A 17817-nucleotide genomic window follows, 5' to 3' on the forward strand; every position below is an offset into this window, starting at 1 on the left:
CCGGTTTTCCTCCTTGTTTTTTGGAGGCGTTGCTTTTGTTTGTTTGTTACCTTGGCAACGGTTTTGTGTGGGGATTGTTGTCGGGATTTTGATGTAGTCTGGCGTATGGAGCCTGTGTGGATCTTGAATTATATATTTCTGAGTCGAGTGTATCGTTTACTGTTTTAAAAGTTAGTTAATTAATTTTGGCCACCCTTTAATGTTGTGTTACCTTTTCTTGGCCCGGGTGGTTGTGTATTTCTACGTAATATTTCTACATGTCTTGGAAACTGTCCTCGGTGGAAATTGAACGATTTAATTTTGGTAATCATGAGAAGCGGCCGCGTTGAAAATCAATTTAATTGAAAACCTTGTTAACTGAGTATGGTATTTTTAATTAATTAATTATCCGTGATCGATCACATTTTATTTTAACATTATTCAAGGTAGTATTTATGTAAGGAGGTCAACTTGTTTTCTGTTGTTTTCAAATCACATTAGGGTATGGAGGTCATCCTTTTCTTTTCTTTTGTTGTTTTCATAATAATTATAATTTATTATCTGTTAAAGAATATTGATTTTCCTTAATTGTTGATTACTAATGAATTAATTTTTTTTCAGACTATAACTGGTATTTTCTGATTCATTTTATTAATTGTTATTTACTTTTCCCCCTTTTTCAACTTAATGTTGGATTTATTTATATTATGGTTTTACTTCTTAAAATAAGCATAGGTTTTATCAGCTTAAAGATTTAATGTGTTACCTCCAATTTACCTTGCAATTAAAGTTCTTAAATTCCATTCAAGTGTTGGTTTTCATTCGCCACGTTCGGTGGAGCACTGTCACCGATTTTCTTGAGTATTAGCTTCCATGGCCTTAAGTCGTCTTCCTCCGCTGCTTCCGGTAAGTGTGGTAACTTCATCCTTTGGTAATTTCTATGGTTTCTTGTTATTTTATTGTGCTCTGACCTTTGTTGTCGTTTTTCTTGTGCCCGTCGTTCTCCCTCGTGTTCGCTATAACTCCTATTTTGGGGCGGACACGCTAGCAACCTTCTCACCAGGGTCTGTACCTCTCTCTTTATATCTATCTATCTCTATCTCTCTCTCTCTCCTTCTCTCTCTCTCTCTCTGTCCCTTTCCCTCTCTCTTCTCTTCTCACTCTGGTGGGTAAGGTTATTGACCCATCATCCCTAGGTCGTACCGGGGACCTAGAGGGTGGTGACGGTTAGAAAATCCAACTCCCACACAGAGTGGTGTCTTTAAAAGATTTTCCCCTGCCATAACAAAAAACTACTACTACTACTACTACTACTACTACTACTACCACTTAAAGTCTCTCGATTGTGCGAATCCTGTTCCTGATGAAGCAACTTTACGTGAGCGCATTGTGACAACCTGTCAGGCAGTACGCACTACACCAAGCATTTTTGATCGTGTGCGTAACTCCATGCGACGACGAGTGGAAGTGTTTCAGTTGCCATTACAGACGTATGTTGTAAATGTACAAAAGTTTGAATAAATCTGTAAGTATACATTTCCGGACCCATGTTGTCATAAACTGTTTTCTTCTCTCTATGTGAGGAATCCATTCATAAATTTTTGCCGTCGAGTTTTGGTACACCCGGTATATAAAACATTATGGTCCAATAATACTGCATTGAAGAATTCTTCTCTTAATTATCACAGGGTCAGGTAAAGCTTTGCCTACTCTAATTCTCTGAGATCTGTTTTCTAGAAATATAGCCACCTATTCAGTCACTCTTTTGTTTAGTCCGTCATAGACTCATCAAAAGAGAGTTTGAAGGCTGTACTTATGCATAATGACAATGAATTTCAAGTGGTATATGCCACTGATATGAAAATACTGTTAAGAAATAAAGGGGCTGCCAGGTTGCGGCGGTAAAGGCGTGCTCGGTTTGCCCGGTAGGACGTGGGTTCGAATCCCCGTCAGGAATAATACCAATATAATGATCCGTTATTGGACATTATAAATTTTCCAGCTAACTCATTCTTGGTTGCCTGCGTTTCGCCCTCGTGTGCTAAGTTAGGCTCGTCAGTTGGGACTTAGCACACCACCCAAGACGCAAGGCTAGTGCATACTGTGGAGGCTACTGCATAGGCTATTTGAAGCCACCAGCAGTGCCAATGCACTATGAGAGCTAAGTTTCATTTACAAAAGCCTATGCAGTGGCCTCCACAGTATGCACTAGCCTTGCGTCTTGGGTGGTGTGCTAAGTCCCAACTGACGAGCCTAACTTAGCACACGAGGGCGAAACGCAGGCAACCAAGAATGAGTTAGCTGGAAAATTTATAATGTCCAATAACGGACCATTATATTGGTATTATAAATTTACTCATTCAGGACAAATATTTTAGGTTCCCTATGGGAATCAACATCTGCATCCCCGTCAGGAAGTCGTAAAATTTAAGAAACAAGATTTCCACCTGTGGAGGTGCATATGGCTCTGAGGTTCACTCAGCTTACACCAAAAATGAGTATCAGGTTAATTCCTGGGGGCAAAGGCGGCCGGGCATAGAGGTAACCACTCTACCCCATCATGTGCCGAGGTTAACAATGGTGGAAGCCTTTACCTTCCACTCCTCCAAGGGCCTTCATGGCCTGTATGGAGGTGACTTTGCTTTGCTTTGCTTTGCTTTGTTAAGAAATAATCCAATATAACTGGAATATCTATGGAGATTTTAAGGTCACAGATTTATTACTGGGTTTGCAATTTGGATGTACTTAAGTGCTGTTGTTTCTTGTTTGACAACAGGGATATGAAATATCACCACATTAAGAAACAATGGCCTGTACATGAATCTCTTATTCCAGCAGTAGTGCATACTGCACACCATCGGTGAAGCTCAAATCTCAAATCATTGTTTCATTTACAAATTTGCAAGTAGTGAGAAGAAACATTGCATGTATTTCTGAGGGCAAGGCATCGGAGACTGATCTTACTGCCCAGGCTCTGTGGCCCTCTCCCCTTGACCCATCTCATGCACTTTGCACTGCCGGTGGTTCCAAGTAGCCTACGCAGTGGCCTCCACGGTATGCACTAGCCAGCGTCTTGGTAGGTGTGCTAGGTACCAACTGATGAGCCCAACCTAGCACACAAGGGCGTAACGCTGGCAACCAGGAATGAGTTAGCTGTAAAATTTATAATATCCAATAACGGGCCGTTTATATTGGTATTGCTGCTGTATGTCCGATAGGTGCAGGGACTGGGGGGTTATGTGTGCTAGGCTTCGCTCCATCGGATCACCATTGCTAACTAACAACCATGCGTTATAATAATTTCGTATGGCTATTTCTAGCCGGGTGCAGCCCTTGTAAGGCAGATCCTCCGATGAGGGTGGGCGGCATCTGCTATGCGTTGGTAACTGCGTGTTAATGTGGTGGAGGATAGTGGTATGTGAGTTGCAGGGATGTTGGGAACAGCATAAACACCCAGCCCCCGACCCATTGGAATTTTTCAATGAAGGTTAAAATCCCCAACCCAGCTGGGAATTGAACCCAGGCGCCTCTGAACCCGAAGGCCAGTACGCTGACCATTCAGCCAACAAGTCAGACAGTCATGTGTTGTCATACTTCCTCACCTCATACTTCTAACTTAATTAGATAGATAACAGAGTGCTAGTATTTCACTCCCGTTTATTTGTACATCCTTGTAGGAAGACTCTGCAGGCCTGCTGTTATAGTAGTTTTTTTAATTTTTTTTATAGGCAGATCTGCTAAAATGAAATGCAGTCTTTCACGTTTAGTGTTCTCTTTTGTTGGTTGAATAGAACGTATGATTATGGGTTGGACTCTACTGCTGATCTCCCGAGGAAGCTAATAAGCCAGTGTACGATGGGTACGACCACTGTCAAATTCAAAAGTTTTATTTAATAATAATAAAAGTTAAAGTTTATTTATTGTAATTCTCAGTTCAATACGGACAAAAAATGAAATTTCTGATGTTATCTGATAAAAATTATGACAAAAGTTTCTGCAGTGTGCTCTGTACCTGGCACATCCCGCTGCTGAGGAGAGAAAGAAAATCTTGCTCATGTCCTAGGATCCTGCAGAGAGCTACTGCGTAACACTCAACACCATCAGATTAGATCGTTCATAGCCAAAGAAGTGAGGAGGAATGTTTTTAATGCCGACAAAGAAGTTCGCGGATTGGCCACGAATGCCAGTTCTCGTCGTTTCAGCATGATAACCTTCAGAGAACACAGCCAATAGGCTTCATCATACACCAACTGTATGGTTCGAACACCACAAAGGCCAACCAGAAGAGGTGAACGAGAGATTTACAAACACACAATCCCCTATTAGGACCAATGGACGGAGCACGCAGCGCTATACCTCGAGACTTCACCGACACATGGAAGTGTTTCCAGCTACCCATGGAGGGCATTCACTAAATAGTTAATGTTACAAGGATTTATCATGGAATGCAGAGGTAAGGAAGCGCATGGGGTGAATGGCTGCACAGGGGATCACTTTAAGCAAAAATTTACCTTAACAAAAGTTGGACATTTTATTTCTTTCTTATCTTAAAACCCAAATAGAGTAATCTAATGATTTAACAAGAAGGAGTTGAAAAATTACTTCAGAATATTCACATTTAACAACAAGATTGACAGCTGCAACAATGCAATGGACGTAGAAGTCCTTAATCAGGTACAAGATAAATTGGGAGAAATTCCCAAGAGCATAATTGCTCCTAACAGGTACAACGTTGTGAAAGATCATAATTGCTCCTAACAAGTACACGTTATAGAGTCTGAACTCCAAATATATAGAGACTAGCCTCAGTAAAGTGACATGTCGCTTGTTACATTCTCAATTACACATTTAACCAATTGGGTGACCACACGTCATAGTGTTCCTACACAGGTTGCCCTATGGTGGGCTTATCAATTACAACATTTCACAAATGGGGAAGTGCTGTTCCCCAAGAGAACCTAACTATAGCCATGGTTACCCAAAAAATATTAATAAATATACAGGGGCATATTGCCCGTACTATTAGGTCATAACAATGAAAAGAAAGAAAGGTTACAGCAAATGTAGGCCATTAACAAAAGGTAGCAGGCTAAACACCAGCACTCCTTAAGAACATACAGGAACCTATGTTGGCTTAAGGCCCAATGACACAGAGGCTAATCCCATGCAAAAAAGGGTGACTAAAAGGGAAACATTTAAAGGCCAAGACAAATTTCCAAAATTTACAGACTGAAAAATTTTAGTCACCCAGCTCAAGAGTAGAAGGGGAGAGTTCCAGGGGTCACCACTTGTGCTCCCTTACATTAAATATTATCCCAGTAGGAATTATAAATTGAGTCCAAAGACTGCGCAGAAGGTCCTACATTTCAGCAAAAAAATGACAGGATTACACATATTTTAAAGAAAACTGCTGAAATCTTCCCCTCAAAACACATGCCAGCACAATCACATATTTAGGTAAATTCTGCCATTACCTGTCAGCGCTGGATCTTCTTCAAGCCACCACTCTCTGCCTCCTGATCCCTCTAACCTCCATCAAGTCGCACTCTCAATTACCGGAGCAAATCGGACAATACGGCCCAAAAGTGCTCTCCTTAAATAGGTCCACAGGGGAAGTTCTAGACTATGTTAGAATTTGGAGTGCTGATAGGCTATATTTTCTTACACTTTCCTGAGTTCTGATTGGTTAGAGAACATAGTTACAGGCATGTGATAGGCCGATTATATTAGGAGGAACCAGGTGAAGTGTTGCAAACTTTGGCACATAGAAAAAGCAAAAACCAGTAAAAAGATATACCAAGTATAAAAAATTAAATTTCTCTGGTGATAAACCTCACCAGAGATCAATAGAAAATAGGTGCCAGAGCCATCTAACCATTGGAGAAGAAAGTTTTAGAAAGTCTTAAAAGTTCTTAATTACAGACAAAGATGGCCACAGTGGAGAAGGCACACAGTTTAAATAGCTGGGGCAGGTGAACCCCTGCTACAGTTACAATAGCCCTCTGAGATTCCATTTGGCTTCGGAGGCACCACATATTCAGGGCATAATATCATTACTGATAAGAACTTTGAAAATGATGTAATTTCTATGTTTATTCCTTTGTGAAGTTTCCATCACATGCGATCTGTATTATGTTGTCATTCATGCCAGCTTGTTAACCCGTGAGTGGTCGCTAGCCAAAATGTAACGCGAGTGGTCGCACGTCAGACTTTCTCTCACATTAAAATAAATATGACATTTCCCACAGTTTTGTGGGGCGTAAGGCTGAAATTTACTACTGAAATGAAACGCAAGTTCTACCTTATATATTTTAGGTACAGTGAAATGATTAGCTGCGAGAGAGAGAGAGAAAGAGAGGAATGGTGTATGGTTTTTAGCGCCGAGAGTATCCAAGGACAAGTTCGGCTCGCCAGATGCAGGTTTTTTTTATTTGACTCCCGTACGCGACCTGCGTGTTATGATGAGGATGAAATGATGGTGAAGACGACACATACACCCAGTCCCCATGTTAGCGAAATTAACGAATTAAGGTTAAAATTCCCGACCCCAACGGGAATCGAACCCGGGACTTCTGTGATCAAAGGCCACCATGCTAACCATTTAGGCATGGAGCCGGACATGATTAGCTGTTTATTAAAGACACAAATTACTACTTAAAATAACATATGCAATGTACATAAAAATGACTTCCGTCCTGAAGTTGTAAAAAATAAAATCTCACACATGCATTATATCTAGTAATATTTACGTTTCTGAACACAATAACATTTTCAAAAACAAGAAGTGCTCATAATACAAATACTAACGCGCACAACAGGAGTAAGTTTCCTGCTCCACTTGAACATATCACCAACGTCATTGGTCGCGTGATGAGAGAAAGTCTCACGCAGCGCGCACGGACACATAGAAACCTTTGTTCTGACTAGGGGAGGGTGTGCTTACCCTTCAAATGTGAATCGCTCTACTCACGACAGTTATAAACTCAGCTAGAAGATGGAACAGTCACCTCCCTTTCATCACTGTGAAGTAATATCACAATAAAAAGTAATATGAGAGAGAATCTCATATAGCGACCACTCGCGGGTTAATACAGGAGGTTGATTTTTTGTTCTTAAAATAATAAACCTGTATATGTTTATAGTTCTTGTGAAAGAAAAAAAATTGTACACCCGTGTTTATAGTAAAAGGGGAGGATTTTTATTACGAGTCTTTTAATACCACTTAACATTATGGAAACAAAGTATATTTAATGAATCTGGAGATATTTCATGTCGTTGTTAATGACTCTACATATATGAATGAATGAACAATTCCTAAATGTGTTTCTGTTTCATGATGTTCTTGATATGTTTAAAAAAAGAGTATATAGCTAATTATTATTGTACACATTACTAGGTACAGAAGTAGTCCGACCATATACTCCCGTTCCTCCTGCTCTCATTCGAGATCATACGCCACCTAGTTGGCGAGTTGATTGTCTCTGCCTAATGGTGAAGAGCTATCCTATGGGTGTTCTCAGTTCCTGGTTGTGTGGGTTGAGACCTGGCCAAACAGTACCTGTAAGCGAGCCGCAGGGATCATTCCATCCAAACTTCCTCATGAACTGTACTCATTTGTACCTGGTAGCTGCTGGCACGGGGCTTACGCCCATGCTCGGGCTCATCCACTGGGCGCTTGGGGCTCGCTCCAAATGGTAAGAACTTTTTACCTGCACTGTTTCTTGTTAATATACATACAATATTGGAAAAAAAGTCTTAGCACTTTCAATGAATTTGTGAATTTATTTGTTTTTGTGTTTTGAACTTTTGATGGCTGAAGATATCTTGCAATGAGAACAAAACATATACCATGATTTAATGTTATTCTGAAAGGAATAAATTTAATTTGTATTGTAAAGGCAGAATTCTCCTAAAAGTACTATAACACTTGTTAAGGTCAACAGTGCAAACTAAAAATGATTTTCATTTCTTGTAATGGGTTGCTCTATTCAATTGAGCTATGGTGGCCTAGGTCATATTTGTTCTGTTGAAAAGGATCTAAGCTACAGTTCTGGCACTACTGCTGTCACACTGTAGTGTGCGTTCAAGTAGCCCGTTGTGCGCCAATAGCAATGGATAGAGCAACTGACGCAAAATCGGGAGTTTGTGGGTTTGGATCCGACTATTGTCTGGTTGGCCATTTTTGTTCTGTATTTAACATCTATTCAACATGTACTCAACACGACCTAATAAGCTGAAAGTTTATTTCGAGCACTGGCAGTCTTATCCAAAAATATCCTCAGACTATAAGAGACTTTTGATCCGAGTTTTATGAGCATTGAGACATCCTACTGTCCTTGTGGGGAAACTGTATGCTAGCGACTGAATGTGCTTGTAAGATTAAGGGGTTTGAACTTGACTGTACCTCATCAGTGCATTTATCTTCGTACATTAAAGAACATTCACCTTGGTTGCTTCCCTCCTCAAATATCAAACCTGGAAAGCAATTTTGTTCCAAATTACTAAAAGGAACTGGAAGCAAATCCCATTGTTTTCCTCCTTAGAAATGGGTAAAAGTCACAAGGACCTAATGGGTGGAATATTGAAGCACAAAATTTCCATTTTTGGTGAGAAACTCTTGAGAGCAGTAGGGACCAATGTGTTGGAGGTGTCATCATGGAAAAGTACCATTATTCACTTTACGAACTGTGTAGAATATTCAGGTAGAACTCTTCTTCACTAGTATGCCCTCTGGAGTGAATTCCGACCAGACAGGTACTTACAGATGAGTCCTCTTTAAAATAGCAGTTCCACTCAAACAGTTTTGATCTTGTCTTCGTAGTCACAACTCACTGCTGTAAGCATTGACAAAGTCTTGAAGATGTTTTTACCCAGTGCTGCCAAAATGAAATATTTGGATGCAGCTCATGAAAATCTCTGTTTATTACTTAGCACAAACTTAACTGACAATAGAAGAGCACATTTGTAAATGCCGTTCTTTTGCTGTACATGTATGCAATAATTCTAATTATGGTAGGATTCAGTACATGCTTGTAGTTTACTGGCCGCATACAGTCCTCAATACTTTGTATTTAGAATTATTTGTAGATTTCTTAAGGAAAGTCATGACTGAAATTTAAAACTTCTACAACTCACCACTTATCACAAGCAAATTGGTTTAGTTAATTTGTTCAAGGCCATCCCCAGAATTTTTATTTTTGGGGAGGTTAGGATTTGGGGGCAGGGGGAGGCAGTGAAAAAAACGTTATTAACAATTTTTTTTTCTTTCTAATAGATTTTACAGAAAGAAAAGTTTGAAATAGTTTTAAATGTTTTAGAGCAGTACTTTTTACAACTTAGCAGGTGAAGTAGAAACGTAAATTCATAGTGTTCTGGTGGGCAGAACACGCTTTAACACATGCCTACAGAGCAACACAATGATTTCTGGGATCTGTTTAAAAATGGAGATAATATGTTTCAGTGTGAAGTATTAAAAATATGGAAGAGTGACCATTTCATCTGCAGCGGATCAACATTAGAATTGGTACCCAGCTTTAAATACCTGGGAGTAACTCTACAAACAACTTGAACCACATTTTCCCTGCATATACAAGGGAGAGCAACGGTCGCTACAAAAGCCATTTACGACACCCCTAAGCTGCAAAACTTATCCCTGCCAATTGCCATAACGCTGTTTAAACTCAGAGTTATGCCAGCTGCCACATATGGCATCCAGGTAATATGACTTACCTGACCGTGAAAAATCTCAAGAAACTAGAGAATGTTAAAGCCAGATTCCTAAAGAGAGCTCTGTCAGTCTCAAAGTTCACGAGAAATAGCTACGCCTGCATAATAGAGCAGGAATCTTTCTTCATAGAAGATATTAGAATATACGTCGATCTTCCAGAAATGCTAGCTTATAAAACCGTCATCGAGGAGAGACAGAACAAAGCCAGGCGGGCACCGAAGGAAATAATGGAAACAGAAGCGATGAACACAGATTCCTGGAAAGGACTGAACTTTTAATGCCGCCACCTATACACACGTTTCGCCGTCCATTATTTCCATGGGAAGATGCGTGAGAATGAAGCGCATCACGACCCTAAGGAGGACTGAATCTGTAAACTTTGCCCCAAGCCTTATTCCACATACCATTTAGGGAAATGTGAAACTCGAACACTAAACACAATAACAAAAGACTGGTGAAAGCTTAACTCAGATGTAATATATATGTACACATTCTGTTTAATAAAGTTGTAAAAATATTGAAAAGTTTGATTAATTAAAAAAAAAAATCTTCTAGCTTCTCGATAACATGAATATATTTCCATGTTGATTGAAATTTATATTTTTGGTGCAAAATTTATTAAGACCATTTAAAGAAATCCAATCTCTATATCTCATCAAAATTAAAATTTCCATTTATGTTTTCAGTGAATTTGTTGACTATATTAATAGAGAATAGTAGGATAAATTCAATTGTTTATTTTTTAAATGTGTTTTTATAGCAATTCTACATTATTGTAGGCTGTTTCAAAACCTGTATATGCTGTTTAAATTTGACAAGTTCACTTTTATTTCAGAAGGAGTTTGAACCCCCCTACCTCCCCTCCCCCGGATAGGGCCTTGAATTTGTTACAAAGTTATTAACAAATAATGTTTATTTTGTTTATATGTTGCATGGAAAATGCTCCTTGCAGGACAGAGTTTTGGGCTATAATTTGACAGACGTGTCAAAAATGCTCATATACTTCATAAGTAATAACTCTGGGTTTTACATTCAGGTATAAACTACTCGAGATTTAAGACTATCAATTTGTCATTGTTCATACAATGGCTTTGCTGTTATTTTAGGAACAAAAATATGAAGCTAATATTTTGCTGATAATAAACTACTGTATATGGTGAATCTGATAACAACACTGTTGCAAGGAGCATTTTATACTTGGCAATGAGCTGATAAGAGTTTAAAATGCAATTGGAAGTTTTAAGAAACATATTTGCATTAGAACTGCTCCTGACTGTTTCATATAAAGAATGAGTAATTGTTTAGTCCACCTTGTCAACATGTTATCAATATCTGATTTTATACACTGTTTCACACGTACATGTTTCGGGAGCCCCAACTCCCTTCATCAGCAAATACTACATCAATATCAACATTCCCCATATCTCAAGGTCTAACATTATTCTGTTTTACATAAAATATCATCATATATAACACTATCTTTAACCCATATTCAGTACACACACTGTCCATTTCTTGATAATATTTGTTGTAATGGAACACATTCAATGATGATAGAACACTTTAAAACATTTATAAAAAGTCTGACTGGGTTTTTCTTGTGTTGTACAACACTTTAAATATGTATTAAAACTTCAGATGGATTTCTTAGAAGAGTCGGCAGGAGATAAAATGTTATTGTTTGTTCTGTTGTATTCCACTTAAGCATAGCCCCATTAAAAAATCAACCATCATGCTACAAGATTTAAAATCTTTGTCTTGTTGTTGTTAAAACCATACGCCATTTCATTTCATCCGGACTGTGAGTTACTCCCTCAGACTTCTGTCTGCTTGTATGCAAAGCCTAGGCCTACTACAAGGTAAATATATTCCAGGGGGGAGTATTGAAATGTAGTCCTAAATAACTTTAGCTGATATTGTCTGACAGCAAGAGAGAACGGAACGTATGCTAGCTTTATATATGCTGCACCACTACCCTTTAAATGCGGCATTTAGAGCTTTAAAAATATGTAACATAAAAAGTTTGCAGTCTGTCAACATGCGTACGTTGTGTAAACTTGTCAGTGAAAGAGAGTTTATGTTAATACTTGTTCATATTATCACTAAACACTCCATCATGTAATGTAAACAATACTGTACATATATACGCATATTTAAGTGATTCGATACAATCTGAGGATGTTCTTGTGGAATCATCATCATCATCCTACAGCATCCTTTCCCGGGTGTGGTATATGAGCCTCCTCCATCTCATCCTGTCCTTGTACCATTCTTCCTCCACCAACTTATCCCAATCATGACCTCTCAGCAGTACATCGCTCTTAACTAAATCTATCCATTTCCTTCGTGGCCTTCCCACGGGTCGTCTTCCTTCTACCTTTCTGTCAAATTCCTTCTTTGCAGTTCTGTTTATTGGCATCCTCTTCATGTGACCAAACCACTTCAGTCTTGATATATGAATCTTATTGAGGAGAGAATCATCTATTCCTACTTCTTTAATTTTCTCATTCCTAATCTTGTCTTTCCTGGTTTTCTGGATCATAGTGCATAGGAATTTCATTTCAGCTGCCTGAAGTTTGGAATTATCTCTATTGGTCAGTGTTATGGTTTCGAGACTGTACGTAAGAATTGGTGTATAATAGGACTTGTACAATGTCATTTTTGTTTTCATGGGTATTTGCTCATCCCACAGCAGGTGTCTTACCTGGTGGTAAAATTGTGTTGCCTTATTGATTCGATTGTTCACCTCATGTTTTGCTAGGTTGTCATTTGATATAACGCTACCCAAGTATTTGAAAACTGGCACGCTGTCCAGTTGAGCTTCATTTAACATGACTATTGGTTCTGCTCCTTCCCCATACACTTTCATCACCACCGTCTTGGTCTTGCTGATGTTTAAACCATATTTCTTAAACTCCTCATTCCAGCTTTGTATTCTCTCTCCCAATTCCTCTTCTAAGTCACTCCATATCGCAACATCATCTGCAAATGTGAAGGCTTTAATATCTCCATGTTCTTTCCTTTTAATTGATTTCATTACTACATCCATTACAATAATAAATAGAAGTGGAATGAAACATGTAATTCTTACCATAATAGTGTGTATTTTTTACAGATATGTTTATAGTGTTATAATTTATATTGAAATTGTTGTGTATTAGGCAGACTGGAAAGTTTTTATGCTACATTTTACTAAGCTGACACTGAGATTTGAATGGGGAAAAATTGGGGAATTTCTAAGCCTAAAATTAAAACTTTGATTTTTTTAAAGTCAAAACTTGCAAAATTTCAGTCATGAACCCCCTTATGATAGACGGAATACTAGTTTACCCCATCTTACAAATAAGAGAGACATAAAATAAAAAGGGATGTTGTTCTTTGTTGTCAGCCAGAAGGTTAGTCTGATGTTTCTGAACCGAACTCTGGCAGACATTCTCTGGAAGGATCAGATGGAACAGCTGGCTGCAGAAGACAGTAGGTAAGAAAATAATTCTTGAAATTATTCCTTGATGCCTCAGTTGAGTGTGGGAATATCCTCTTGATAAGAAATAATCCTGTTACAGACAGATTAAACTGAGATATTGATGGAGATATATAACAAAGATTTTGATCTATTCCATATTATCCAGGTAACTGTAAATGATCTGGTATAGCGACTAACAGTTATTCAAAGCTGTGATGTTGATGAATATTGATTTATAGGGGCAAAATAGTAGGATTATGAGGCTATGCAATGCTGTAGGTAAGTGTGTGATAGAAGAGAAAAATATAAATACCGTATTAGATATTCTATTAGAGCTAGAATTTATGAATTCATGTGGTGTTCTGTTTGTTCATTCCTATTCAGACAGGTAAATATAGTTAGCAAGACATCAAACAAATAATATTATTATTATTCCTTCTTTCTCTGTTAGGGTCTTCCAGGGACCACATGACAGTTTCAATGTCTCATCCTTTGTTCTTCATTCTTCCTCCTCCAATACTCCTTCATCCGCTCACTATGCCTCCTCTTCCTCTCAGACCTTTTTGAGCCTGTTTTGTTTCCCTCCCAACCTTGGATTCCTTCCATTTTTAACACTTTATTTCTAAAAATCTTTCTCTCTGTTGTTTCTTCTTCCTTTATGTTGTTTCTTTCCAAATCTTTCTTGACTTCATGAATCCAGATTGTTATTGTCTTTTTGTTCCAAAGATATTTGAAGATCTGTTTGATTAATCCGTGTATAAATGTCCAAAAAATATCAATCGCCTCTTCCACATTCTATCTGTTATGTTTTCTAAGTTCCGGTATATTTCATCATTACTTCTTGATTTCCAGAGTTCTGTAGTTTTTAGCAGACCGAGTATTTTCCGTATAATTTCTCTTTGTACGTAGATGAAAGAAACAGAGCGAAACAAATAGTTGTTGAATACAAAAAGAAGTCGTGGGAAGATTTCTGGAAAGGCTAGGTCAAGCAGCAGGGAAACCTTCCTGGACAGTAATAAAGAATCTTAGGAAGGGAGGGAAAAAGGAAATGAACAGTGTTTTGACTAATTCAGGTGAACTCATAATAGATCCCAGGGAATCACTGGAGAGGTGGAGGGAATATTTTGAACATCTTCTCAATGTAAAAGGAAATCATTCTGGTTGTGTTGCGAACAGCCAAGTTCATCGGGAGGCTGTAATCTTTCACCTTTGCTGTTTGTAGTTTACATGGATTATCTGCTGAAAGGTATAAAATGGCAGGGAGGAATTCAGTTAGGTGGAAATGTACTAAGTAGTTTGGCCTATGCTGACGACTTGGTCTTAATGGCAGACTGTGCCGAAAGCCTGCAGTCTAATATCTTAGAATTTGAAAATAGGTGCAATGAGTATGAAAATTAGCCTGTTGAAGACTAAATTGATGTCAGTAGGTAAGAAATTCAACAGAATTGAATGTCAGATTGGTGTTACTAAGCTAGAACAGGTCGTTAATTTCAAGTATTTAGGTTGTGTGTTCTCCCAGGATGGTAATATAATAAGTGACATTGAATCAAGGTGTAATAAAGCTAATGCAGTGAGCTCGCAGTTGCGATCAACAGTATTCTGTAAGAAGGAAGTGAGCTCCCGGACGAAACTATCTTTACATCGGTCTGTTTTCAGACCAACTTTGCTTTACGGGAGCGAAAGCTGGGTGGACTCAGGATATCTTATTCATAAGTTAGAAGTAACAGACAACAAAGTAGCAAAAATGATTGCTGGTACAAACAGGTGGGAACAATGGCAGGAGGGTACTCAGAATGAGGAGATAAAGGCTAATTTTGGATTGAACTCGATGGATGAAGCTGTACGCATAAACCGGCTTTGGTGGTGGGGTCATGTGAGGCGAATGGAGGAGGGTAGGCTACCTAGGAGAATAATGGACTCTGCTATGGAGGGTAAGAGAAGTAGAGGGAGACCAAGGCGACGATGGTTAGACTCGGTTTCTAACGATTTAAAGATAAGAGGTATAGAACTAAATGAGGCCACAACACTAGTTGCAAATCGAGGATTGTGGCGACGTTTAGTAAATTCTCAGAGGCTTGCAGACTGAACGCAGAAAGGCATAACAGTCTATAATGATAATGTGTATTATGTTTTTCTTTCCAATAATTTTATCATTATCATTATTCAGACTCTGCTATGTCTAGCTAAAAAAGTGGAAAGTAGTCCCTTCCTTTTTCACTGTAGACTATTGTAGCAGAATTTTTAAGGTATCAAATGATTTTTTCACTGTGCAGCTGAATTGGGGCAAATATGGTTTTTGTCTGTTTTACTCTCTCTCACCACCACTCTACATACTTCACTATGACTATTCATGGCCATATTGCCTTATGCTGATCTTAATCAGATTCATCCATTGTAATCTGGTCTTGTTCAGACTCTTTCTTTTCATTTCTATGTCCATTGTTTGTTTCTACCTTTGCTGGCAAGACCCAGTGTTCACAGTGCACTTCACATGTCCCACATGTCCTACCTTACGAAGTTAAAAGTGCTATAGATAATATGAAAAACAGTACAGCTGCAGGAGATGACAGACTAACAGTTAGAATTCAGAAACTTGCTAGCGAGGCAACCACAAATTTTTATTTATTTCTCCAATGAGGATCAATTTTTAAATCCTGGAACAAAGCAAAGGTCATCCTACTTCACAAAAAAAGTAGTATCCACAACATAATAATCTATTGTCCTATCAGCCTATTGGCCATCCTGTACAAAGTCTTTACCAAGGTTCTGACTAATAGAATGAGCTCAACTCTCGACTTAGCCCAACCCATCGAACAGGCGAGTTTCCGCAGTGGTTTTAGCACCGTTGACCACATACTTGCTCTACAGGAAGTAATCAGCTGAATGAATGAATACCAACTGTCCCTCTGCTTAGCATTTGTTGATTTTGAAAAGGCATTTGATTCTGTTAACCACTCATCTGTCCTTTTGGCATTAGCTGAACAGGGAGTAGAAGCAGCCTACATCAACATAATTAAGGGCATATACGAATCATCTTCTGCCTTTGTTAGTGTCAGTGAAACAACTGAAGATTTTCCCATTCAACGTGGTGTAAAACAAGGTGACCCCATCTCACCAAAGCTCTTCTCTGCAGTCTTAGAAATGGCAATGTCCAAAATTCAGTGGAGAGATCGAGGTTTCAGGAGGCTGAATCACTTGAGATTTGTGAACAGTATAGTATTGTTGGCTAACAATAAGGAAGAACTGCAATCACAAGTATGCAGTCTTGTACTAGTTTGTCAGCAAGAAGGCCTCAAGATTAATCTGTTCAAGACAAAGGTCATGCATAACAAGTGGGCAACTTCATAAAACGTAGTGATAGAGGGATTAACTATTGAAGATGTTGGTGAATACATCTGCCTTAGCCAACAAATCAACATGCAAGGAAATATAAGTCAAGAAATTTTCCGAAGAATCAAATTAGGATGGCAGGCATTTGGACGATATTCAACTGTCTTCAAATCCAACATGTCAGTAAACCTAAAGAAGCAATTTCATGACCAATGCCTCTGAGACCTGGACAATGAATGAATGAATGAATGAATGAATGAATGAGTGAATTCACTAAACGGAAACTAAGAACTGCCCAGAGAGGAATGGAGAGATCTATGCTTGGGTTTATCAAAAGAGATAGAAAGAAGGCCCATGAAATAAGAGCAGTCACAAATGTCGTTGACATTATAACGAGAATTTCAACCTTGAAATGGCAATGGGTGGGACATGTGGCCCGTAGAAGGGATGACAGATGGACCAAGGTTGTTCTCGAATGGAGCCCAAGAGATAAATTGAGACCACGAGGAAGGCCATCGGACAGCTGGGGCAAAGACATCCGCAAAATCGCCGGAGTTAATTGGCAAAACATCGCTCAAGATCGCTGGAAGTGCAGGCAACTCCTAAATACTTACCTAAGTTTTGGACTTAGGCCACATCAGTTATTGATAGCACTGGCTGATTGTGATTGTGATGTCTTCTGGGATTGGCTAGAATATTGACCTGTCTCAGTCTCATCGTGATTTTGACAACATGAAACTGACTGAGGAATGAGTAACGTCCCTGCTGTGAACGATGTCCAAATGTTACTTACAGGGTCCATTAGTGCATTCATTTCAATGTGCTTGGCAGACTGATATGTGATAGCAACTCCTAGCTCGGTGAGGAAAGCAACGGGAAACTGACTTACTCCTCATTTCCCTAGTAAGCCTTTTCAGTGATGTGCAGGCGCTCTATGACAGCTGATGGCAAAGTTGTTGAGGATTCGGCCAGCCGTCAGGCTGAGGACTCAACATACTGTTTCTAGTTTTTGTTTTTCCTTTATTCATCTGTTTAATATGTTCAAGCCATCTGTTTTTCTTCATTTTAGCATTCAAATTTACCATCTTGATTTCTCTCAGCGTGTTTTCATTTCTCAAATGAAGAGAATGGTAGGAAGTGAAATTGAGATGCTATAAAGTTGTAAGAAAAGATAAATTTTTAGGAAAAAAGATGAGGAGGATTAAATTGGAAATAGGAAATGAGGAAGGTCCAAAAAGGGATGAAAGGAGTTGATAGAGAACAATACAAGAGAAAAGCAGTTTGAAACATTGGCTGTTGCCAGACATGCATCTCCGGC

General features: G+C 38.8%; 1 protein-coding gene across 1 annotated transcript in view; it reads left to right on the forward strand.

The window, feature by feature from the left end:
• LOC136858774 (cytochrome b5 reductase 4) overlaps nucleotides 1-17817 on the forward strand; it is a 305637-nt gene that overhangs the window by 257806 nt on the left and 30014 nt on the right. Inside the window, exons 6-7 of the mRNA XM_067138565.2 lie at nucleotides 7376-7673; nucleotides 13095-13184. Coding sequence (XP_066994666.2) covers nucleotides 7376-7673; nucleotides 13095-13184 — 388 coding nt within the window. The remainder of the gene's footprint in view (nucleotides 1-7375; nucleotides 7674-13094; nucleotides 13185-17817) is intronic.

The sequence above is a fragment of the Anabrus simplex genome, chromosome 1 (genome assembly GCF_040414725.1).
Source record: "Anabrus simplex isolate iqAnaSimp1 chromosome 1, ASM4041472v1, whole genome shotgun sequence".
Classification (NCBI taxonomy): Eukaryota; Metazoa; Arthropoda; class Insecta; order Orthoptera; family Tettigoniidae; genus Anabrus; species Anabrus simplex.